General features: G+C 35.7%; 1 protein-coding gene across 1 annotated transcript in view; it reads right to left on the reverse strand.

Annotated features, from left to right (window-relative positions):
* The window catches only part of LOC107558342 (pappalysin-2-like), a 52,219-nt gene that overhangs the window by 14,721 nt on the left and 10,469 nt on the right, over positions 1–27,029 (reverse strand). Inside the window, exons 3-18 of the mRNA XM_016242000.1 lie at positions 26,087–26,235; positions 22,793–23,086; positions 19,283–19,465; positions 18,415–18,718; positions 14,810–14,938; positions 14,536–14,621; positions 11,846–12,039; positions 11,598–11,711; positions 10,777–10,912; positions 10,516–10,690; positions 9,548–9,710; positions 8,345–8,522; positions 5,554–5,767; positions 3,250–3,418; positions 3,031–3,163; positions 2,503–2,612 (exon numbers count right to left, since the gene is read on the reverse strand). Of these exons, the coding sequence (XP_016097486.1) occupies positions 2,503–2,612; positions 3,031–3,163; positions 3,250–3,418; positions 5,554–5,767; positions 8,345–8,522; positions 9,548–9,710; positions 10,516–10,690; positions 10,777–10,912; positions 11,598–11,711; positions 11,846–12,039; positions 14,536–14,621; positions 14,810–14,938; positions 18,415–18,718; positions 19,283–19,465; positions 22,793–23,086; positions 26,087–26,235 (2,731 nt within the window). The remainder of the gene's footprint in view (positions 1–2,502; positions 2,613–3,030; positions 3,164–3,249; positions 3,419–5,553; positions 5,768–8,344; positions 8,523–9,547; positions 9,711–10,515; positions 10,691–10,776; positions 10,913–11,597; positions 11,712–11,845; positions 12,040–14,535; positions 14,622–14,809; positions 14,939–18,414; positions 18,719–19,282; positions 19,466–22,792; positions 23,087–26,086; positions 26,236–27,029) is intronic.

The raw sequence follows: 27,029 nt of genomic DNA on the forward strand, positions 1-27,029 counted from the left end.
AATTTTAACCTCATTGAGGAATTCAGTGCGAGGGTTAATTAAGTGATTGATGGTTGTTCAGATCTATGCAATGGCACATATTGCTGTAACTTGGGATTTCACATTTTCATTCTCTTAAACTAATTATTTTCCTCACTTTCTCTCTTTCTGCAACTTGTGTGTGAATGCGTGTGTTAGATTAGTTTATATGTCTTAGATTTATCCAATAAAGCCTTATTTATATGGAAAAGAGAAGTATCTTGTGTTTTGTGCTCACAAGTTAATGTCTTAAACTGCCGATCTTGTTACTATGCTAATTAATAGTGTTTTCACTATATTTTGGATATTGATATCCATTGCAGAATTGCTGTCATACGGCTCGTTCACTGAATCGCTGGCCGTCTCAGTGATCCGCCGTAAAACAGTGATTCTGTCCTAATTCCCTTGCATATTAATGGTGGAGTTCCCTTTAAAATCTTAAATGATTCCCTTTGAGCTAAATTATTGACCTGTTTCCCTTACACCTGTTTGAAAGCAATGTACTGTCAGAAGTGAGTGAACGCTCTCTGTGATTGATTGTTTCGGTCTTGCAACATTTGCATGTGTTTAGATGAGCAGGAAAATTGTTCTATCCTACACAATTATTCGCAAGCATAGGTTATTCGTCCAATTCAATGCCTTTAGCAAAATGTTTTTTTTAAATAAACAAAATGACTGGTAAATAAAACACCTTAGTATCATAATGTTTTTTAACTACTTTCGATACTCGCATCAGTATCGATATATCGAAAATTCAGGATCGATACGCCCATCCCTAGTTTTGATTATCTTGTATATCGCGTTGAAATCATGCGTTTTAAAGCCATATTAGTTTAAACTTCTGATATAGTGTATTCTGAGCACACATATCCGAAGCACACACACAGAAAGCGGCTGTTACATGGCATCTGAGTACTAAACTAAGTTATTTTTCATGTCTTATTGTGCTTAAACTGTCAAATGCACAAAAGTTTGTTAAAACACATTTACAAAAACAGTCGGTTATGTCTGTGAAGGTAAACAGCTGGGAAAGAAGTCGTTTATATCATCTGTTGCAGCAACGTAATATACAGTAAATAAATAAATCCACTGCTCTCTTGCCTCCTCTGAGGCTGGGACTCTAAATAGTGTTCTGTTCTCGTCTGTGCAACTAAAGATAGAACAGTTTGCATGCTTTGCTCGAACTTTTGCCATGGCACTAGAACTTGTACACCGTTGTTGTTTGCGAAAACACAATGGTGGTGCCATGTGTGGAAGCGTGCAGATAAAGGGGCGGTGATATTATAATAAGATCCCTTTATCACGTCACAGAGGGAGTGAAATCTGACACGTTTTCTCAGACGCTTGTAGAAAAAGGCTTACCAAAACAAATTTACTGGGTTAATCTTTTTCACGTTTTCTGGGTCGGTAGATGCACCGGTGACTATCATACACCCAGCGCAATGTGGCGCAAGACGTGGGGCAAGTGTTTTTGCTAGTTTCAGCCCGACGCAGTTCTCATTTTTCCGTCCTGTGCCGCGTTGTTTAAATAGCAAATGCATTTGCACCCATTTGTGCACCCATGGGCGTGCTGTTCTAAAAAAGAGGTGTGTTCAGGCGCATTGTTGGCACGTTGCTATTTTGAGGAACTGAAAATAGACTGCGCCATAGACCAACTCACTTTGCGTAACTGACTTTTAAAGGGGATGGGAGATGAGACTCTGATTGGTTTATTGCACGTTACACCCAAAAAACACCCATTACTCATTTAGAGAATAGGGACAACCCGTTTAGACCATGCGCTGGGCGTGCCGACCGTTTTCCCGCCATTAAACTAGCAAAAGTGGATTCGGACATGACCTGAGTGCACCTGCGCCGTGCGCTTTAGACCATGTGCTTAGATCGTTAAAATAGGGCCTGTAAACACGGAAAAACCTTTAATGTATTATAATGCATATTATTATGATAATGCATTATAAACTTACAAGGAACATTTTATTAATCTAGGCTAATGTTACATTTATAAATATTTATTTTTATAATGCATTTATATTTGAGCATATTTACAAATAATTAAAATATATAAATATACTACTGTTCATTATTAATTCATATTCATTCATATTGTAAACAACTTAACATTTTAAACATGTATTAGTATGTAGAACTTTTAAAGGAATAGTTTACCCCAAAATTTTAATTTGCTGAAAATGTACTCTCCCTCAGGCCATCCAAGATGTAGAGGAGTTTGTTTCTTCATCGGAATAAATTTGAATATATTTAGCATTACATCACTTGCTTACCAATGATTGCTCTGCAGTAAATAAAACAACTCTAATTAATAAAAGCTGTAAAAAGTGTTGTTTCTTAGTTCACTCTACCCTAAGCATTTCTAAAAGTTTAATAGTAAGAATTGAAAAAAGGGCTTTACAGAAAGTGCCTAAATTCTTGAACAGCCAATGATATCAAATAACAATTTGTGGCAAACTGGCCTCACCACCTCACCTGAACCTTGCTGGGAAGCATCCAGTGTTCTACTGTATCAGCGCTGGAGCCATTGGATAACACCACAGGGTCACTCAAGGCCACAATGCATGTTGGGTAACAGACGGCACCTGCCATGACACAAAGCAAGCTTTGCTTTAACCATCATTTGCATCTGTTGAATTTATTCATGTGCGCACATGAATAGCCAAGCTCCAGACTAGTCATCCATAGTCGAACAGCTTGGCAGGCTGGCACTCAAAAAAATCCTTCTGCATGCAACTGACTGTGGTCTTGAAGCCCAGGCAGGTACAGTACAGTATGTCTAGACCTCTTATTAGGAAGGATAAATACAGTGGCCTAAATGTACAGCCAAATAATACAATGCAGAAAAAAATTTGTAAGATGCATTTTAATATATGTTTAGACAATGATTGAGACAATAATCATTGCTTTGTTAAAAATCGACTGACCTAGTCATTTCCATATTTGAAATGGGCAACTTTTATCTCATAACCAGTCAATTTTCTTGTTAGTTTAAATCCTCACCCACGTCAAAGCCATCCTCACAGCTGTATTCCACCAGGTTAAGGTCAAGAGGAGGCTGGCACGGTCCCTCTATCTTCTTACACATAATAAAGTCCTCAGTCCATTTGCCATCTTTGGTGCATCGAATGCTGGACTGCAGGGACAAACGTAGATGAGTGTTTAATGACTGCAGAGTTTAGGAATACACAGAAAAAGTTGGCCTACAAAGTGGTACAATACCCTTTCTGTTGAATCAGGACACTGTAGGGTGCAGATACTATCAAAGTCCAAATTGTTGGTGCAGGTGTACATGCCCTCAAACATCAGCGGGAGAGGAGGGCATGTGACAGGTGAACAGCTGCCCTCTTGCCACATCCCACCCTCCAAACACTCCAACCTCAGAAACTTCCTGAGAAAAACAAGTCATTAGCATAAAGGAGGGGTAAATCATCAGGGGTGAACGCACATACCTACAATATAATACCTGTACAAAATCATTACTTTGGCTGCGCTTCAAAATCTAGTAAGCTGACTTGCTAAGGCAACACTACTAGATTTCTTAATGTTTTCTAAAAAAAAAAAAAAAAAGAAGTCTCATGCTCACCAAGGCTGTGTTTACTTTATTTAAAATACAGTAAAAACAGTAAAAATTAACTCTAACCTATCCCTAAGTATTACTGCAATTTATGATTCATCTCAAGTTTCCATAGTTCTTTTGAACTTTCCATTTAAAGAATCCTAAAAAATATCAAGTTTTAAACTAAAATAATATAAATATTAAGCATTGATAATCATAAGAAAGCATTGATAATCATAACAAATGTTTCTTGAGCACAAAATCAGCATATATACAGTATATATATATTATAAAATGTAATTTATCCATGTGATGGCAAAGCTGAATTTTCAGCAGACATTACTCCAGTCTTCAGAAATCATTCTAATATGCTGATTTTGTGCTCAAGAAACATTTCTTATGATTATCAATGCTTTCTTATGATTATCAGTGCTTAATATTGATATTATTTTAGTTTAAAACTTGATATTTTTTTAGGATTCTTTAAATAGAAAGTTCAAAAGAACTATGGAAACTTGTTGCAGACACTGCATAAAAAAAAAAGTTAATTGTGACTTTCTATCTCACAATTGACTTTTTTCTCACAGTTCTGATTTGCTAGATATAAACTCAGAACTGCGAGAAAGAATAAAGTCATGTGATACAAAATATTCATAATTGTTTTATTCTGTGGTGAGAACAAACAAGCAAACAAAAAGACGTGTGAGATGCAAACTCAGAATCACAAGTTATAAACTCAGAATTGCAAGAGCTAAACTCAGAATTTCGAGGGGAAAAAAGTCAGACTTCTGAGATTCTATCTCACAATTCTGACTTTTTTATCCCTCAGAATTTCAAGGGGGAAAATCTACTTAATGCATCCTTGCTTAGTAAAATAATTAATTAAAAATAAATAAAAAAATCTTAGTAACTTCACATCTACAGTGTACATGGCCGTCTGTCTCCATAAAGAGCATCCTATCCTAACTGCTTGTGATGCTAGAATGTTGCTAAGCTAAAAATGCCTTTTTAAATAAATTGATACTTTTAATATGGAATAAAAACATCATTAAACAATAATGGCCTTAGAAGGTATCAATGCTTTTGTTGTTTACAATTAGCGAAATGCATAAAAAAGCTCTATCGATAGGTTTCTCACTAGTTTCTTGAGACAGTTAATAGAACTGTTACATTAAACACGTGTTGAAATTTAATTGTAGGTTCTCGATATGCTTTTGGTCTGAATTGTTGCACAACATGAATGCAGCAATTACTACATTTCTTGAATGACATTCTCCTCCAGCCACAGGGGATTTACTCTCCTCTAAGTCATGTGACAAACATCTGGTACGACTAAATAGCCAATAAATCCTGAGGAAATAAATTGGGGTGTAGTTTTCATTGAGAAAGATCGTACAGAAGCACAGGCTAAAACTAGCTTGATAATAGCATAACACCTCTCTTTAGACCATCATAAACCATTTTCTAAACCTTGACAATGAAATGCCTTTTAAGAATAAACATGGCAATAGTCTTAATAAACAGGATCATTTAAATTAATTTATGAGACACACTGGCTATCGCTTCTGGTATTAATGCCCAATTAAAAGCAGTTAAAAGACACTGAGGTATTTTACCAGCCATTTTAATAACTCATAAAGATGAGGCAGGTGCAGACGCTACTCCTCTCAGATGTGCTAAAATATGCTATATGCTATAGCTTGATTGGATAGAATACCAAAACAACACGGCATCAGACCATTCATCAAAGTACATTGCTGACTCCATTGCTGAAAGATATTTGGAAACACCTGGAGCGAGATTTTGATCTGATGAGAACCATGTGAGAAACCTAGACCCTGGAAACAGATATTTTGCCTTAAAAAATAGTATTTAAAAAAAATGTTTTCCATATTTTTCCTTCAAAATTTGTCAACACATTAACCAACGTCTAGAAATCAGTTCAAACCATACAGACTGCAACTCACTTTCTCGGCTTTTTGTTGAGCGTGCCAGTGACGTAATATCCCAGGTTGCATTTGTAGTGGCACACAGTGCCCACGTCATGCCCGCCTCCATGACACTGAGGAACTAGAAGCGAGGCATTGGGTACGGAAGGGGGATCCGGACACTCAATCTTGCAGTAAGCCTCTGGGTATGACCATAGTCCATCCTCAAGACAAACCAAAGTGTCACTTTCACCTGAAAAACACATCCCAATAAGAAAGCTGCATCAAAATGGAACATAAATGCTTGTCTAAGACTATCAGTAATTAATTGGTGTACACACCTTAATCAAACCAAATAAAACCAATCTATAAATCAGCCAAAAACAAACAAACAAAAGTCTTTAAATATATATATATATTTTTTATATTTAAGGTTTATTTGTTTATTTAATCTTTTTTTGTTTTGGTCGTACCTATGACATAAATTCAAATAATAAACAGTAAAGTAGTTTTTTTTAGACGTAATAATATAATATTATGCCACACTAATAATTTTCTTTTCAGTCATTCCTTTATTAAAGTTTTGTTTTCCTAATTTATCATATCAGGACAGTTGTTCTACCCTGACATTTTTACTTTATGTCCCCCAAACATGATTGATTGGAGTTCTCTAAACAATTGCACTTTGGCTATCATTGTGGTTCCTCATTATCTGTGTCATGCACAGCTTTAAATCACTAGGAGAGAACCCTCAACACAAACCATAACAGCGGTGACAGCAAACACATCAATAAAGTAAAAAAGGAGCTTTGAATATCACCATATGCCAAAAAAGAGAGATGAAAATAATGACAACATAAAATAAACATTAAAAGACAATAATTCATAAAACAGTAACCATGCAATTTGTACATGCAGCAATGCTTAATATGAAAGTGTATTAAAATATAATATAATATAATATAGTGATATCCGTGCAGTGTTTATCTTTTTGCAAGTTTGTTTCTGACTGATATAATGATAGGTGACCCTGGACCAGTCACCAGGGTCAATTTTTCAAAATTTAAATTTATACATAAATAAATAAGCTTTCCATTGATGTATGGTTTGTTATGATATGAAAATATTTGGCAGAGATACAACTATTTGAAAATCTGGAATCTGAGGGTGCAAAAAAAAAAAACTCAAAATATTGAGAAAAATCCCCTTTAAAGTTGTCCAAATGAAGTTCTTAGCAATGCATATTACTAATCAAAAATTAAGTTTTGATATTTACAGTAGGAAATTTACAAAATATCTCCATGGAACATGATCTTTACTTAATGTCCTAATTTATTGTCCTGATTTGTGGCATAAAATAAAAATTTTGACCCATCAATATATTTTTGTTACGGTTTGTGCTAGCAGAAGCGCACGACGTAGGAGAATTCCACAAAACAGTCTTTTAATGATACCTCCACACACGAAACAGAAGAATTCCGACACATTGACACAACTAATAGCAGAGCAAGGACCAGGGGAGAACACAGGACTTAAGTACTAGGAGATAATTAATATACACAGGTGTCCGAAATCACCCCCTATACCTTTAAATAGGGCACTATTTGAGGAAACAGCCATTTTTAGTGGTGTCCGAAACCATAGTGGAGGTTCTCGAGTGCACTCATTCAATCCCACAATGCACTGCAAAAACGAGTGCACAACTGGTGCACGCTCATCGGCTAGAGAAATACCCTTAAATAGGGCACTATTTGAGGAAACAGCCATTTTTAGTGGTGTCCGAAACCATAGTGGAGGTTCTCGAGTGCACTCATTCAATCCCACAATGCACTGCAAAAACGAGTGCACAACTGGTGCACGCTCATCGGCTAGAGAATGCCCATAATGCACCGTGAGATGAATTCCCACATCTCGCCAGTAGATGGCGCCCGCAGATGAATAATCAACCCGTTCATTTTTACAACGCGCTCATCCATGGCGTACAGCATAATGTAAAACACGGGTATAAATTCATTGTAAATTGATTATTAAATTGTTTGATTAGGGAAATAAATTGTTAAATTGTTTGATTAGGGTTTATACATAATTTCCATGACAGAGTTCAAGATAAATCCTTACTACTGGAGCTGCTAGTTTGCTAGTTTCAAATGATTAATAAACAGCAAGCACAAACTATGCAAAAGCGGCATTCCTTCCGGTGCAGTCAGTGTCCGAATTCACAACTCGTTTTCATTCACTCCTTCTAGTGAACTGAATTAGTGACCTAATGTAGGGAATGGTGAATGAGGGTATAGGGGGCGATTTCGGACACAGCCTAGGTCAAAGGAAGACTAAGGCAAGTGAATAGGAACACAAACAAAAGTCCATAACTGTAACAATTTTTGGCTATTGCTACAAATATACCCCAGCGACTTAAGACTGGTTTTGTGGTCCAGGGTCACATATAAGGTAACAGTAACACATAAGATAATAAAATCATTTAAAATCAAATCAATATTTCATATTTAAACAACAACAAGTAGTAATAATAATAACAACAACAATAATAATAATAACTTCATTATTATTAGTTATTTTAGTATTATTGATTTATTTATCATTTGAATTTGTTTTTGACCCCAGGAATGCCAAAAAGCACAATTATTTGTTGGATTTTTTTCCAGTGTACATGGGCAAACATGCAGGAAGGGCTCATGTCATCCACAAATAAAATATACTGTTATTATTTTAGAAAGGAAGGCCAAAGTCTCAAAGAAACAGACACATGCACTGAATGTAAAGATTCCAAAAACCCTCAGGTCTCACACCGTAGGCCAGTTCCTGTCCTCACCTTGCAGGATCGCCGGGGCGTTACAGGAAAAGGTACACCGCTTGCCGAATGTGGTGCCCCAGGGACACGAGAAGGAGGCAAAGTAGACATGAGACTGAGGAGGTGGGCCACAGTCCACTGGCTGACAGCTCACTACACGGTCCCACACTCCATGCACACAAATCAGCTCTGCTTCCATCTGAGGAGAGGACAAAACAGAGAAAGAATGACAACCATTTATAAAATCATAGTTTCATTAGGCTCATTAGACAATTTATAAAGTCACAGTTTCATTAGGTTCATTAGAAAACATGACAGTATTTCACTTGACACTAATAAGACGTTGTTTTGCTGAGTTATAAAATCAATGTGAATGTATTTTCTTAGATAATTTGATGAGACAGGTTTAACTCACAGATTTCGATAAATGTGAGCACAATTTGAGACAACGAACATGTGAACATAATTTTAAGCATTTATGTCCTCCACAGTTTCTGGAACATTCTGGTATTCTGCAAAATCTGAATAAACTAAGACATGTGGGTTCCTGCTCTTGTCTTCTAGAATTACTGGAGATGCTCTTGCCCTTACACTGCATTTTAGTAATTCTCCACAATAATTTAATCAACTCTTTCACAATAGCAAACAGGAACGTGATGATTTGGAAAATGTAGGTCACGAGACTTACAAAAGTAGGCCACTACCTTTCTTTTTACGTTTGCAAAATGTTTTTTGCTCCAAACCAGTTTTGAAACAGTCAAACTATTGAATAAACACTGTGTATATCTAATATCACCCCAAATTATCTCTGTTTGGACATGCACGCATACTGTATAAATGGGCCTCCAGTTACGGTGGACTTTCTGAATAAGGTGTTTACATGACTAAGCCAATATTCCTCGAAATCTGAATAAGACGGCTAGCATATGGCTGTATTAATCACATTTTTTTGATCATTTATTAAACATGTTTACCTGAAGCACTAACTGGAAAATGACTAATTCAATTAATATCAGAACATTCTTGTGCATGTGAACACAGTCATTCTTGAGATCTCTTCTCAGGAAAATCTTCAGAAAAAGTCATTAGTTCTAACTTAATCTCACTGCTGCTAGCAGAAACTAGATATCAAGGAGATGTGATTTTTCTTTCTTATAGAGGTTATTGCAGAGACAGAGAGAGAGAGAGACAGAGAAACAGGCTGTTAACAATACTTGTACACACTTGATGAGAAGGAAGTCCCTGGCCTTGTAGAACAGTAAGCGTATAGCCACGATGACAAGAAACAGAGCAGTGTTTAGAGTCTATGACTGGAGTACAACGGACTGAAGCGTGTTCGACGTTTAAAGGACTGCATGACTCAGCACTGCACAGCCTACGCACACATCTGAGTGAGAAAAACACTTATTAAGTTCATTATTATTTGTAGACATAGACAGACATCATATCCACCGTCAAACATGATGGAATTGTTTGTATTTGTATCTGTGTCTCTGTGAGTATGATAAACAGTCTTCATTCTTGTAGGGTTAGGGTTAGGGTTCATTCTTCTTGTACACTACCATTCAAAAGTTTGGGATAAGTAAGACTTATCTATTTTTTTTCAGTTTATTTATTTATTTGAAAGAAATGAATATATTTTTTTCAGCAAGAACAGGTTAAATTAAAAGCGAGAGTAAAGAAATGTATAATGTTACAAAATATTTCTTTTACAAATAATTGCTGTTCTTTTTAATTTTTTATTTATAAAAGAATCTTGAAAATAATAATAATAATAATGGTTTCCACAAAAATATTAAGAAGCACAACGATTTTCAAAATTGATAGTAAAAAGGAGCATGAAATCAGAACATTAGAATGATTCATAGAATGAGAATGAGAATGAGTCATGTGACACTGAAGACTGGCGTAATGACTCCTGAAAATTCAGCTTTACCATCACAGGAATAAATTACATTTAAAAAAACAGCTATTTAAAATTGTAATATTTACAATAGTAGTGTTTTTACTGTATTTTAGAATACATGCAGCTTTGGTGAGACTTCTTTCGAGATTGTACAGATCCCTAACTTTTAGTGTTTATATCATGTGTAAATGCACAAGTGCGTGTGTATGTGTGTGTGTGTGTGTGTGTGTGTGTGTGTGTGTGTGTGTGTGCTTGTAAGTCGTGGGAGACCCCACCCTCAGCGCACCCGGTCAGGGCAAAGGCGCTGAAGTGACAAGATGTACGCAATGCAACCGCCAACACCGCCACTTGAGAGGAGGAGAAGTTCAGCTGTACTGCTGAAGTCCGGTAGAACGGCACACTCAGGTTATGAGTCACATTCACCACTAGGGGGTTATACTGACATGACAGCTCGTACGAACCTGTGGACATGCACACACAATGAAGTTCCTTAAAAAATACAAAGATTACAATCTTTCCCAATCAAATTAAGGATATTATGTGTTACCAAGCAGGTGTTTTTTTCCAGTGGTGTCACATAGTTCAATGGTCACCGTTTTCCTGCAATTTTCCCCATGCCAACTACCATCATAGGCAAGGTAGATAATAACAGAGGCTGCTACACCTGGTCGCTCAAATCCTACCTGCAAAAACAATGTATCAGTATTATTAGTAATTAATATATGGCTCCTTGGCTAACATAATTTATGAACAGTGTGAGTGGGCAGGGTGGCAAAAATAAATATCATGTAAAATAAATCTGAACATAGACTACTGTTAAAAAGTTTAGGGTTGGTAAGATTTGTATATATTTTTGAAAGTCTCTTACGCTCATCATGCATTTATTTGGTCAAAATACAGTAAAAACAGTCATATTAAAATGACATTTTATTATCTTTCAGAAATCATACTAATATGCTGCTTTGGTGCTCAAATTATTTCTTATTATTATCAATGTTGAAAACAGTGGTGCTGCCTTATACATTTTTGCAAGATTATTTGATGAATACAAAGTTCAAAAGAACAGCATTATTTGAAATATATTGTAACATTATAAAAGTCTTTACTGTCACTTTTTCTAAATAAAAGTATTAATTTCTTTGGGGGAAAAAAATCTTACTGACCCCAAACTTTAACAGTAGTGTACATAAAACTGCTCAAATTCAATTATATTAATTTTCCTTTATTTTACAAACCATTGTTCAAAATTTATTTGAAAACACAAAATGTGCATTATTTATTGTCAAGGCTTTCAGCAGAGGGGGAAGCTAATACTTATATCAAAATTGCCCAATATAGGCCGTTCATTCACTGAGCAAGTGTGTGTACCTTTAGCCAGACAGGCTGATCCTTAGTATAGTAACTGTTCAGATGGGCAGTACAGGGGCTCCATGCATCATGAGCCACTACTTCATTTATGCCAAAATACTGCGACTTACACATCTGATGAGGATATAAAAAGAAAAAGGATATTTAAAATGTCAAATTTCATTCAAAACAAACATTAACTGATTTTTTCAGTAGTGAGGCAGATAAATCTTTCATAATGGCTAATGAATTCTAAGCTGTTTGTATACCTGAGTGAGCACAGGCTCCCCGGTGACCTTCGAGGCAGGACACCTCTGGTCCTGATGTGAGCCTGAGGCAATGGACGCCCACTGATCAGTGAACCCCTGGGGAGTGAAAAAGCCACAGTCCTGGATGCTGGAACGTACTTCGAACTCCTCACACACTCCGTCCCCTTCAAAAGCATAGCACAGGCTCGGCTGACCTGAGAAAGACAGAAAAAGCAAGAGAGAGTGAGCACAAACTCATCATAGGTAACAAGTAATGACTCCACTGCTAAGATGTAATTGTGTTTTCATAGCAAGTCAGTGAGACTAGGCTTCACTTATGTGTGAATTGAAAATAAAAAGGAACATGATTCCACTGAGAGGATTAAATAAACGATCACACAAATATGTGGAGGATGTCATGGCATATGAATGAGTTATGACAGAAGTGCACGTGGGGCTAAAAGGAGAATTAGCATGTCATTAAAGCGAATTTGTTAGAGAGGGACACGTGAATGATATCAGAATCTTGCATGAGCTCTTGTCTGAGAATGCTGCAAGGTAAGAGGAATGTGACTCATCGGTGGGAACAGCTTATCAAAGGCAAGGTGCTCAAAAGGGTTCTAACAACAAATTAAAAACACAAGCATTTGATTGGCCGTCTCTGCTGCAGAACAGCTGACCTAACCCACATGCCAGTGCCAAAGGATTTACTCCTAAGCTTTGTTGATCTTTGCTTCCCAAATACGATCGTGGAGATAATATATGAGCGCTCCTAATGTGGCATTAGAGTAAATATCACAAAAAAGCCATTCCTGAATGCCCTAAATCCACAAAAATGTGGTTACAGGCTACTATGAAAACATTGGGAAGTTTGAGGCATGCGAGTTAGTCGCTGCTTTGTCTATGGTCATGTTTGAATTAGACGCTTCTCATGCATCACGCTCACAGAAAATGTAGTGCTTTCAGTCACGAAAACAACACTGACTAAATTGGTGAACTATTTGCTTTTTTTTCTGTGAGTCTTTCTGTACTGCATTTACTCTCACTCAAGTACATTATGTAACAATGGCGTACAGTTTGATTGTTATGATTGTTAAGAAGATCAATTGCAGTTTACAGCATACTGTACATGCAATACTTTGGACCATTTCCAATAGTGTGATGACATAAAATATTGAATAAGATGATCTTAATTATAAGTAATACCACCAGCTGTGTTACAGTAAATGACCTAAAATCCACAATTTGGACTGGATACTTAGAAATCTGGATTGAATCTTTGAATACCTCTGAATATGTATTATCAGACCTCACAGATTTTGCTGTCAAAGAAATTACTCATAATACATAATGGGGAAGGTGATTTTTTTTCCTTGTCAGCCTAGAAATAAAAACAACAGTAAGATCTGGTGATCCACAACTCAGCAACACAAGAGAACAAGTATTTTGACTGTCAGTATACGGGACGTCTGGAGTCCGTGGAATTTTATAACACATTATCTATATTGCGTTCTAAAAGAATTAAGATTGAAAATAATGTGTAAAATGTATTTATGTTTATTACAAAAATACAGTAAAAACAGTAATACTGTGAAGTTGTATTATAATTTAATAATATCTGTAATAATATGAATGTATTAGAATGTAATAATATTTAATAATTGAATAATATTGATTTAATACAAACTGTTTTAATATATTTTCAAATAGAAAAAAAACTATACAAATCCTGCATAACTTGCATCACAAAAATAGATTTTTTTAGCAAAGTTTCGGTCAATCGACCTTCCTCTGACCTTATATATAATTTTCCTTGTTTATACTGTACTTTCATCCCATGTATCTACAATTGATTTCTTAACAAATTCATAAATGTTAATTATTCCTATGATGGCAAAGCTGAATTTTCAGCAGCCATTACTCCAGTCTTCAGTGTCACATGATCCTTCAGAAATCATTCTATTATGTCAATATGGTGCTCAATAAACATTTCTTATTATTATTCATGTTGAAAACAGTTGTGCTGTTTAATATTTTTGTGGAAACAATGCAAAAAAATAGGATTTTTTGATGAATGGAAAGTTCGGAAAGAACTGCATTTAAATGTAAAACAGCATTTAGTGTAAAAGACACAATAATGTAAAAAATGACTAATGAGGGAAATAAACTTACTTTAATATTATGCAACAATGAAAATAGACATTTTCTTATACACCTATATATATACACACTACAATGATTATTATATGACGCCCCCTAACAACAACAACTAATGTTGTTTTAAACAACAAGGGTAATGTTTATTAAGAATTTATGTATTTTGAATTTATGTATGTATTTTGCTATCTAACATGCAACAATTAACTTTTTTGTTTATACATTTTCCCACCTGGAGATTACAGTGGATGATTTCAGCAATGAATTTGAACTCCGAAGTAATGATTCTCTGATTCTCTGTATTAGGGACTCTGCATTTTTTTGGAATAGGTGCTAAAAATACAATATGATGACCTCTACATTTCCTTCAATATCACTATGATAAACTGACTACCTAATTCAATATGAGAGAGAAAAACAGTAGCAGAGGAATCCAAATCTAAAGAAGACATAGCAATATTGTATTGTTTTGGTGTTTTCGCTTCTGTTGTGGTGTTTACAGTCTGAGGGCCAGAGTTCTCAGTGGACAGATTTGTTTTTTGAGTGTGACTCACCATGACATTTGAAACCTGGTTCAACTTGGCATTTTTTTGAGCAGCCGTCTCCATCTAAGAGATTCCCGTCATCACAATCCTCAGTCCTGTGGGGGAGAGAGAGCGATGCCAAGGGTTACAGTTATGAAATATGTGGAATGTCTTTTGCTACGCTTCAAAACACTCAAAAAAAAAAAAGACTCAAACAAATACTCAAAAATATGAAGCATTCTTTAAAAATGACTAAAGCACATAACATGCAAACCCTCTGACGGACCCTTAAGTTTATACTGACCCCTGTAGTGTGCCATCACCACAGAAATGTTCTCCATGAATGTAAACTAGGCCTGGGGAAAGTTCACTGAACAAACCGTCCGACTCCACCTGGATCCTGTACAGGTACTGAACGTCCCTCTGCACATCACTAAGCACACAAACACATTCGGAACCAAATATACACAGTTAAGCAAAAAGCAAGTGGTGAGAGCATTAAGAATTTAAAATGAATGAATGAATGAATTAATTAGTGGTGGGGATTTTTAGTGACTTTTTCTGCAGGTAAGTAATCGAATCACTCATTCAACCATTTTGTTCAAAAACACTGATTCATCCAGGAGTGAAATGTGATGATCTTTATGAGCAAGTCAATGGATTACTCCTTTAAACAATTTGTTAAAATGCTGTTCAAAAACACTGAATCATTGAGGAACAAAACACCACTACTGTGTGTGGCTTGGTGTTGCAATGGTTGTGCTGTGGCTTTGTTTGAAACTATTTTTGGTTAAGCACCAAAAACAAAGTAACTGGCAAAATTGCATCTATAAAGTTACTCTATAGAGACTTCATGTTTATTGAGATCTTACATAATTTCAGACATTCTAAATAAATAAATAAACAAACAAACTTGTAAAGTGTAGTAAATTGATATTATATTTAGTAATAAAGTCAAATTTTTCCATTGGTGAGCAAGTGATGTAATGCTAAATTTCATGTTTCGCTGAAGAAACAAACTCATCTACATCTTGGGTAACCTGGATGTTCTGAGGATGAGTACATTTTCAGCAAATTTTCATTTTGGGGTGAACTATTCACTTTAAAAGCGAAAATCATAAACCATACTAAAGAATCACAGACATGCTGATATTCAGCACAACAGCTCTAATGCACAACAGGGCTGTGCACAGACCTTTTAAGGGACATGTGCTGAAACTGACAAAAAGGGCACCCTTCTGTGAATAATGGTATCTTAATGTGTTGGAGTCCAACTGTCCCACATTTGTGCTTGATTTTATTTAGAAGACAAAACGATATTGTGTGTATAAAAAGTAATAACGAAAAACTTTTTGACCGCAGCATTGGACCAATGTTTCTTTTTCACAGCATTTATAAACATGAAGAACGCAAGAAGATATCAGATTTTAGATGACATAGACATAGTGTTTCTTGCGTAAAGAAAATGCTGTACTTATTCAAACAACAAGATCTTTATTTACCCTCGCAAGATCCAACAATATTTAGTCACAACACAAGCTATTTTTAATACCTTTCATTGGCTAAATATTTGTAAATCAGACAGACAGACGTAAAGGGTGACCAATAGCATTGATTTATTGAAGAAGAAAAAAGGGCACTTTGGAGTGTAAGGGCAAAAAGGGCATGTGCTCTGCACAGGTTGAGCCCTACCTGTGCACGTGCCTGATGCACAATATGAATCTGAAATATTCTGCAGAAATACTTTATATAAGCTATATTTATTCTCAGTATGATCTAATATCTAACCTTGTTAAAAATGGAAATTACATTTTAATGTTGAGGGTATCACTACATGTCACACTGTGATGTACCTCAGGGTATCGATCTGATCTGATTGAATGACTCTATAAAAAGAGTCTCGCCATGATTGACGAGGCTTGTTTGATTTCAGTCCTTTTCTGGGCGGTGGTAAGAGGATGCCTAGCTAACTGAGCATCATCTACTTTCTCCAGCGGGTCTTATTACTCAACAAATTGCCCTTATTAATTATGGATTACTTCCAGGGGCAGAAAAGGGGAGAGAGACTACTTAAAACTATTGTTTTGAGGTCGCAAAGGGAGATCCAATGAAGGATTCTGTGCACGTAATAAAGTCATATTTCTTTCTTCGTAGCATAGCCAGTTATAGAGAAAGGCAGGGACCTACAGCACAAAGCCTCCTCTGGTAAGGTATAACATATTTTATTTGGCAATTGTAAACTAGAATAGCCATTAGTCCCATGAAACCTTCATGTAGGTGACTTAGGAGAACATAGCACACTTGAGCTTAAACGCATAAAATATCTGTACACATTTGGACTTGTCTAACCTGGACTTGTTTTGACCCTCTCGACTGTATCCAACTATTTAAAGCATTCAATGAAAAACATAATTCAAAAAGTAATTTATTTATTTATTATGCTATTCTTTTTAAATTTTCTAATCATCAGCAATAAATGAAACATATTACCCCCCCAAAAATGCTTATTTTTTTTAGATTATATTTTGTATTATTTATATTTTTATTATACATTAAAGTAGTAATATTTCACTATGATACTGTTTTTACTCTATTTTTGATCAAATAAATGCAGTCTTAGTGGGCATAACAGGCTTTACAAAAACCGACCACAAACTTTTGAATAGTATTCAAAACAATTCAACTACATTTTGATCTTTATTATTATTATAATTATTATTTATTTATTTACTATAACAAAATCACACAAATATCAGACAAAATTGGGATTTAATATTAATGTGCCATAAATGTTGGCAAAATCCTCAAACCTCATATAAAATGCATAGAAAATAAAACAGCTCATATAATATTTAGTATGGGTCCTCCCAAGGTTAACTGAAGGTTAAGCACCTCCCTTCACTGGCCACTTGATACCTTACCCATTTCACGGAAAGTGCTTTGTTTTTTGCTGCAGACCTCACGGTGGCACTGTAGCCTACTTTCCCACAAAACCATCTTCACTCCAACTCCCTTTTTCCCCTGTACTTCTTGTCAGTCTTTTGTCTCCCATGCCAAATGACAGGTCTCTCACTTCCCACACACTAACTACATCAAGCACACAACTCCCTTCAGCTAGAGATTGGAAACAATTTCAGATGAGCTACAAACAGCCACGGGTGTTTACTGTTTCTACGGGTAAAGCGGTCACATTTGGTTTATATTCCAGGGTTTCATTGTACCACTCTCTCTCTGTCTTTCTCTCTCTCTCTCTCTCTCTCTCTACCTCTCTCTCTCAGATCCAATCTGTCTTTCTTTCCTTTCCCTATCCACATATCACAATTCCCAATAGAGTTTCCATCTTTCTGAGATTACAGGACTTGTGGAAGGAACTTTTCTGGATATGATACATTCTCTGATCCACACTATTAATCTCTGGACATTTTGACCTATTGCAAGTACTTCAACAACAATCCAGTGCCCACTGATGAATTTGTATTGGAACAAGCAGAATAAAATGTGACAGGAACTGAACAGAAATTGGCTATCTGTTGATGCTTGTAAAATTAATGGCTAATGAAATGACAATGTCAAATCCATGATATTGTTATTCTTCTTATTGTGTTGGCTGTGGAAATTTTTTTCAGGCATTGCTTCGAAAAACCATTTCACAATACTTGAATAGTGATACACTGAAGATACAATTCAAAGACAGTTTTAGAAACACAACATGTTCAGCATTTCTACTTAAGCCACACTTAAACACACTTGCTGTAAATCAACTAGAAACATAATAAAAACATGACAGAGATAATATTATTTGAAAAACGCTTGACAGTATTACTAATGACTCACAAATTTCAAATAAATAATAAAAAATATAGTCTTACAAAGTGCTATTGATAATCATACACAGATGCATATTCTTACCTGTCAGTGTATGTGGGCTGTTTGACGATGACAGGACTCCAGTCCTCTCTGATTGGTGGTTCTCTGAGCACTCTGTAGAGAAGGGGGCGGCAGCTGGAGCAGAGAGGATTTTGGGGCCGCGAGGTCAGCAAAACAGCATCGATCTCAAGCTTCTTATCAAAGGTGGAGATTTTAACAGCCTTGACCTTCTTACTAGTATGTAAATGGAGGGTCAAAGGAATGTCACAGAAAGCATGTTGAGGACCTGTGTGGACCATCTCGCCATTCTCCATTATGAACACGATATTAGCAATTGCCTTTTTATCTGTGGAAAAAAACAGAAGAATTCATTCATATAAAACATCCATACACAATATTTCATAAGTTTGGGGTTGGTAAAATTTGTTTATGTGTTTGAAGTCTTGTCTGCTCACTAAGGCTGCATTTATTTGATCAAAAATCGGAAAAAAAAAAAAAATGTTGTGAAATATTATTACAATTTATTTTAAATATATTTTAAAATATCATTTATTTCTGTGATGGCAGAGCTGAATTGTGAGAAGCCATTACTCCAGTCTTCAGTTGTCACATGATCCCTCAGAAATAATTTTAATATGCTGCTCAATAAACATTCATTATTATAATAAATGTTAAAAACAGTTGTGCTGCTTGATATTTTTGTGGAAACAGTGATTAGAAATTACAAAAGGACAGCATTTACCTGAAACATAAATAACAATGTAAAAGTCTTTCTCACTTTTGATAAATTTAATATGCCCTTGCTAAATAAAAATATTAATTTCTTTCTAAAACTAAAAAAAGAAAAATCTTCTAAACAGTAGTGTTTTCCCATAATGTCAGGTGTTTGATATATTCAGACAGTACTCACTGGCTGAGGTGTAAGTGATCCATATGGTCAAACTGTCTGGGACAACCGGGTGAAGGAAGTGCAATTCCAGCATGCAGCCCTCGATCTGGGGGCACGGCGTAGTCATGTTGGGCTCATACAGGTTAACTTCAGGACTCCAGGCTTGCATGCTGGGCTCACATGGCTGGTACACATCAGGGGTCCCTGCAAAAACACACGCAAACCCCATCCAAAGCCAAAAAGAAAATACTGTAACTCGCCATCAAAAGTTTTGCACACTGGATTTGCACTCTGTCCTGAAACCCCATAAATGACTGATTTGGAATTGACATCATATGCAGCAAATCCACAAGCTACACAAATTGAGCTCCCACTCACAAATGATTCATAGAAATGGATGTTAGCAAGTTGCTAAGCTAACAGAGGGGTAGTCCAATAAGCATTAAAATACACAAATAGGATACAAATAGAATACACAAAAAGTCAATTTGAGTAATTGTGTAAAAATCATTAATTTTTTTTATTGATAATTTTCAGTAGTGAATTACATGTAAATTGTGGTCATCCAAATGCATTCTGGGATTATCTTCTTTGTGAAGGATTTATGTGAGTCTGCCTTATTAGAATTCAAACAAGGAAGGCAGGTAGCTCACTAGATATTTGGAACCGAGCAATTCTGTGTTTTTTGTCATGAACAACCATTTAATCTCTTGAATCTTCAATCTTGTTATGACCATTTTCGAAAAAAGACAGGATGGGAGGCTAAGAGGGAGAAACCGAGTGAAAGGGAAAACAGAAAGAGCGAGTGTCTGGGAAAAACCACATGTCTTGGCAATGGATGTGAAGCACATTTCCCCAGACCTCAATCGACCGTAGGACCCAGGTGCAACTTGGCAAAGGAGACAGATTGGCGCCTTAATTGGGACAGACAGGGCTCTCAAAATAATTTATTCAACTAAGAGTTAATGCCTTCGGTGGCCTGAAGAACAGGAGTGAGACAGGGGAAGGTAATCCCAGGAGAGCCCTGGGGCGGCACTCTAGCAAACACATCGGGGGGACTTCACTAAGAATCAACTACGCCCACTGATAGCGACATTTAATTGCGCACACGATCAATGACTGAGCAGCAGATTACTATGATCTGCCACACTTTGACTGTACAGTTTTGCTCCACCACTGTAATCCAGACACTACAGTTCAAAAGTTTAGGGTTGATAAGAATTTCAGTCAGGTTTCAGGCCCCACCATAGCACAGAAACGGCACTTGTTAAAATCACAAATGACTTGCTTCTTGCATCAGACCAAGGCTGCATCTCATTGCTAGTTTTACTTGATCTTAGTGCTGCATTCGACACTATAGATCATGACATACTCATAGATAGATTACAAAACTATACAGATATTCAAGGGCAGGTTTTACGATGGTTTAGATCCTATCTGTCCGATAGCTACCACTTTGTTTATTTAAATGGGGAGTCATCTCAGTTATCACCAGTAAAATATGGAGTGCCACAATGATCTGTCCTAGGTCCTTTGCTATTTTCAATTACTGTTACTTCCCCTATAGTCAAAAATCTGGGTGTTATATTAGACAGCAATTTGTCTTTTGAAAATCATATTTCCCATGTTACAAAAACAGCATTCTTCCAAGCTACGAAACATGTTACCTGTTTCTGATACAGAAAAGCTAGTTCATGCATATATGATCTCTGATCATATTACCCCAAATTTACACTCTCTGCACTGGCTACCTATTAAGTTCCGTATCAGTTACAAAATATTATTACTTGCCTATAAGGCCCTTAATGGGTTAGCTCCTGCGTACCTAACCAGTCTTCATCCTAATCCTTCGTCCTAATCACGCTCCCTAAGGTTCCAAAACTCTGGACTTTTGGTAGTACCTAGGATAGCAAAGTCCACTAAAGGAGGTAGAGCTTTTTCGCATTTGGCTCCCAAACTCTGGAATAGCCTTCCTGACAATGTTCGGGGTTCAGACACTGATCTAAACTGATCTGTTTAAATCTAGATTAATGACACATCTCTTTGGCCAAACATTCAAATAATGTATCTCATAATCTTGTACTGCAGTTATATCTGATCAAATTCACATTATTATTCTTTAGCTTTGGTTAAACAAATCAATTTTGCTTGGTTGGAACAGCAGCTACGCTAATTATGTCTCTATTTGTTTCTCTATTTTTGCCACAGGATTGACATCCCGTGGTAACTAGGATTTACACAAGTTTCAGTCTGGATCCAGAACACCTGAGAAGAGATGATGCCAACCCCTCAGAGGACCTCAGATGATGCCAACCCTGAAACAACATACAGAACTACCACATTTTGCTATAATTTTGATTGCATCATATAATAATTGCTGTTAATAGTGTTCATCGTCTGTTTGATTACATTTTTAATTGATTTTTTTAATCTTAAACTTAATTTTTTGTTAAGTTGCTTTGCAACGATTTGTATCGTAAAAAAGCACTATACAAATAAACTTTAAATTATTTAATTTAATTGAATAAGGCTGCATTTATTTGATCAATAATATAGTAAAAATATATATATATTTTTTTACTTTAAAATAACTTTTTTTAGCAATTTATTCCTGCAATGGCAAAGCTGAATTTTAAGCACTCATTACTTGAAACTTCAGTGCCACTTCAGTGCCTTCAGAAATCATTCTAATATGTTGATTTCCTATTATTATCAAAGCTGAAAACAGTTGTGCTGTTTTCAATTTTCAATTTCAATCAAAAAGAACACAAGTGTTAAAAAAGCGTTCTTATCACAAACTTTTAAACGGTAGAGTAAATCAGTTCTTTATAAATAGATATATTTATAAATAAAAGTAAATAAAAGTTAGACTTGAACAATGAAAAATGCAGTAAAATGGGCAAAAAATTTATATATATATATATATATATATATATATATATATAATCAGTGACTTTTTTTCTTTTAAAGAAACTGCTACTTTTATTCAGCAAGGATGCATTACATTTTTTATTTTTTTTGTTTATCAAATAATCCTGAAAAAAGACACTGTATCAGTGTTTCCATACTTCATTAAGCAGCACAAACAATTATCACAACTGTGAGAGTAATAAGAAATGTCTCTTGAGCACCAAATCAGCATATTAGAATGATTTCTGAAGGATCATGTGACTCTAAAGACTGGAGTAATGGCATTTTTAGTATTACAGGAATAAATTACATTATAAAACATATTAAAATAGAAAACAGATATTTTAAATTAAAATAACATTTCACAATGTTATTGTTTTGACTGTCTTTTTGATCAAAAATGCAGCCTTGGTGAACACAAGTATCTTCTTTCAAAAAATAAAATAAAATAAAATAAAAATAAAAGATTCGTACTGATGCCAAACTTTTGAATGGTAGTGTATTACACTACATGCATGTAGGTATAACTTGTACCATTAAGTGACATTAACATCAACATTTTTAAAGTAAAGCGGGTTGTTTTTCGTGAGCAAACAGAAGCAGTAACCTGATCATGACTACCTGTGTAACTCATGTAGTTGTTGTACGGTGTGTTTTGGTATTGGGTAATGCCACATGTGTCATTGACTGGATCAGGGTCATGACAAACTTTAGACTTTGTTGTTGGTGCAGTATCGGCACACAGATCTCCCGTCTCCATGGATGCGGTGGTCTCTTGACAGGGGTCATCACATGACTCGCGTTCACTCACACCCTTAAACACATGGTACAGTCCCAAAATATGACCCATCTCATGGATCATGGTGTTGTTGTGTCCTTTGGTTCCAAAGTAGAAGGGGTTAAGTATCATTCCACCTGAAAAATAACCCAAATTGATATCTCTGCAGTTGATGCAACAATATAAACTTTAACCTGACAGAACACTGAGGTGTAAATGTTCAAGTTAACTTTAATCTCAAAGCCAGGAGTCTGTGAGTAAATGAAACTGATTTGTTCTGAAATATTGCTGCATAAAACAGTGTGCACTATCCTGTAAAACGGGGCCACCGCAGTTAGGATTACCAGAAAGAACAGTACATCTGGTTATCAGTGTTGTCTAAAGTCCTACCCAATTTCAGAACATTAAAATGTATTAAAGATTCCACACCTGCTGAAAAGTAACACATTGGCATCTGGTTTTATATTCAAATAATGGAATAAAAAGCTTAAAACAATGTGACATTTATAACTATTTAAAATCCATGCATATGAAATCCAAGTATGAAATGACATAGTGAGACTAATTTGCATAACTGTTGTTATATCGAAATTGTAGCTTATATAAGTTATTAGGTTTTAAAGGAAAAACAGAATTTGTTTACTAATTAAAAACAGAAGTTGGTTTATTTGGGCATCTGCGAAAATCTTTCTTTTCTGGAGATTTGTGCTCCACCCCAGACAGGCCATTTACAGCGAATATACTAGATTTGAGTAAATAACTTTTTTATTGAGGAAATATCCATGTTTTATGGGAGTTCAGCCAAATGGACAGAGCTTGACTAGACACGTCTGACAGACACAGATCGTTTACAGTTATACCACAAGATCAGCAGTCCATGCTATGGTCTGATTTCACTTAAAGCATTCAGAGCAGTAGTTTGACCTTGTCCCTCAGTATAAGACATTAAGGTACTCTCGAAAATAAGCTCGTAATTTATGTGAAATTAAACCATAAATCATACCTCTAATTTATGAGAAACTAATCTTGCTTTTTAACCTCCATGCAGGTCCAGCGAAACATTTGTGGACAAAGATCGTCTTGCATCAAAGACTGTTTTTGACATGACGGTAAATCAAAAGCAGAGGTGGATTATGGGCATAATAAGAATGGAGCCATAGCTCTGTGAAAATAAGGGGCCATATCTCTGTGAGATTCAAAGCAGCATGGACAGTCATTCATGAATTTCATGTTGCCTTTTATGTCTCAGACCACCTCTATGCTCAGATCATTAACAGGACAATTGAGAGCAAAATAAAACAGGACAGGGTGATGAGGACACCAAGGACCCCCTCCTGAAATAGTTTATTTTGTGATAATGATACGCCGATTGCATTATACTGTTTATTCCATGGTTACTTATAAAATAAACAGACAATAGTAAAATTGTACAATTTGGCAGTCAAATATATAGAATATATGACTTTTGGGGGACTATTTTCATATATTTTCAAGAGGGTAGAAATAGAACAACCAAAATTTATCTAAAATTAAATGAAATGTATTAATATATGAAATATGGTAAAACCTTGCAATATGGTTATATTGTTGATATTAATGCAACAAAAATAGCTATAAAATAGCTAAAACAATAATTTTACAGCATTTATTATTTCGGATTATTTTTATTTCTACAGTAAGTGTACTAATACATTTTTAACATTTACAAGTTATATAAATTAAAATCCTTATGTTATGAATTAAAAATAAAAATAAAAATGAACAGCTATATATTAAGAAATATGCAATACTCTAGATTAATAAATGCTGTAAAATAGTTTTATGATACCTAATTAACTAAATGTTAATAAATTAAACATGAATGCAAAGTGTTATCACGTACACATTAGAAACAGACTGTGAAAATTCATGACCAAATTCAAGCTCACAAAAGCAAGTTAGCGCTAATTACTCATTCTAATATCGGTTTAAAAGTTCACATTCTATGCACAGGCCAAAATGATCTCATTAACAAAAGCTATAACCCAAAAAGCCAAGACCACAATGTGATCTTGCATCCTGAACCAATGGGAGGGGGACTTATATTAGAAACCTTCCTGCTTGAGAGAAATCTCCTTTTTAAAGGAGCTGGACTTAACGGAGACTGCTTTAATGAGCTCTAAAACACAGCAAAGACTAGTACTATAAAATCAGCTGGCAGTTGGATGAAGATGGCAACAGTTTAATACCCTTCTTTTGTTTTTGTTTGGTTGTTGTCGAGTTCCTTTTCCTCTCTCCCGGTGGACGACCTTAATGATTAAGGGGCAATCTACAGGGAAATCTATGCGTGCGGCAAGTGTTTTCTTTTATGCTTGAGATCACGGCCCATTAATCTTGTAAAGGCAAATACAGACAACAAGGATGAAGAGACAAGAATGTGTTTCTTTAAAGAAAAGATTTAAGGCGATCAAAAAAAGAGCAAGTCATGAACAAGAAGATCTATGGCATCAGGTACAAAAAAACACATGTGCTGTGGGGAATGTAATGACAGGAAACAACTGAGTTCTTAACTTGACATTGTCCATGGTAGAATGAACCCAGTTGGGTTTAACGTTTTCTTCTCATATTATCTTGTCTGTTTTTTATCCCTTCCAAAAAATGCACACGGCCCCAACCCTTTTACAAGTGACAATACTGAGCTGTGACGTCAAACATAGCACAAAATCTAAATCCATTTCATGCTTTTAAGAGCATAAAAAAAAATGCAATAAAACATCTGCCAATGTGATGAAATATTTGTGACTTATGTTACTTGAAAAAAAAGGCCATCAATAGAAAGAGACGTTTTTTAAAACAAGATTGTGTAGTTACCACATCTACCAGCTGGGGCTAACTGAGCCATACTAACAAACCAAACCATGGTTGATTTCTGCACTCAAGTCTAGTCCAGTCTTATCTAATCTAGTTCAGTCAAATCAAAACATTTCATAAGTCAGGTTTTCATCATTGGGTTTTTAAATTTGCATCGTTTGGGTTACTGTTGTTGTTGTTTTTTTTAATTAACTTTCACATTACCTAAATTCTATTAAAATGGGACTTGGGTTATTCACTTCATCATGTTCATGAGCTGCTGCGTTAAATGTCAGTGGACATCTTACCTTGATGAGTAAGCGCTTCTTTTGCCCATGGCCAGGTGGCAACACCAGCAAGCTCTTCGCGTGCTGAATTATTAGCGAAGAACACATTGAGCGTGTCTGAACTGCTCAGATGAAGCAGCTCCTTCAGTTCCTTCACACTCATATAAGCCCTGCATCATAGATATTGACACATAGTCAAGAAACGTTGCATAGAAAACAAGTAATTATTGAGGAAACTGCCATAAACATGAATGAACATCATGCAAGTTATTAAATTTTTCTTTGATGGCTTGAGTCAAGATTTAAAAGGGAATGACAATTTCAAATTGTATTAAAAATAACAGTTTAAAGGGATCACATGATGCGATTTAATTTTTTCCTTTCTCTTTGGAGTGTTACAAGCTCTTGGTGCATAAAGAAGATCTGTAAATTTGCAAAGACTAAAGTCTCAAATCCAAAGAGATATTCTTTATAAAAGTTAAGAATCAGCCACACCTACCTAAAACGGCTCGTTCGAACACGCCCCCACATGTCTACCTCACGATGTGGGAATATTTGCATAACGCCGCCCAAATGTTCACGCAAAGAAAGAAGGCGTAACTTTTATTCTCACTGTAGTATTGTTGCCGCTGCCGCCATGTCCTGAAGATGCTGTGTTTTTCGTTGTGAAAGCGAAATTACTTTGTTTGGTCTTCTATATCCGCTTCGTCATGCCTAGAGCTGATCTGTGCTAGTCGCTGAGGAAATACTACAATTTAGTGCTGTGGATCGCCGGTAGCGGCGGCTCGTCGAGGGAGGCAGGGGAGGCACAGCCTCCCCATAATTATGAGGTGAAAATGGGAGGAGGACGATTTAATGTTAATAAAATTCACAATTCATTTCAGTTCATGTCTCAGAATGTGTATTTTTTGTTTGTAATTTCACAGTTGTAATACCATAACGTGAAAGCGCCGCTTTTCTATCG

The sequence above is a fragment of the Sinocyclocheilus grahami genome, unplaced genomic scaffold (assembly GCF_001515645.1).
Source record: "Sinocyclocheilus grahami isolate Dianchi unplaced genomic scaffold, SAMN03320097.WGS_v1.1 scaffold21.1, whole genome shotgun sequence".
NCBI lineage: Eukaryota > Metazoa > Chordata > Actinopteri > Cypriniformes > Cyprinidae > Sinocyclocheilus > Sinocyclocheilus grahami.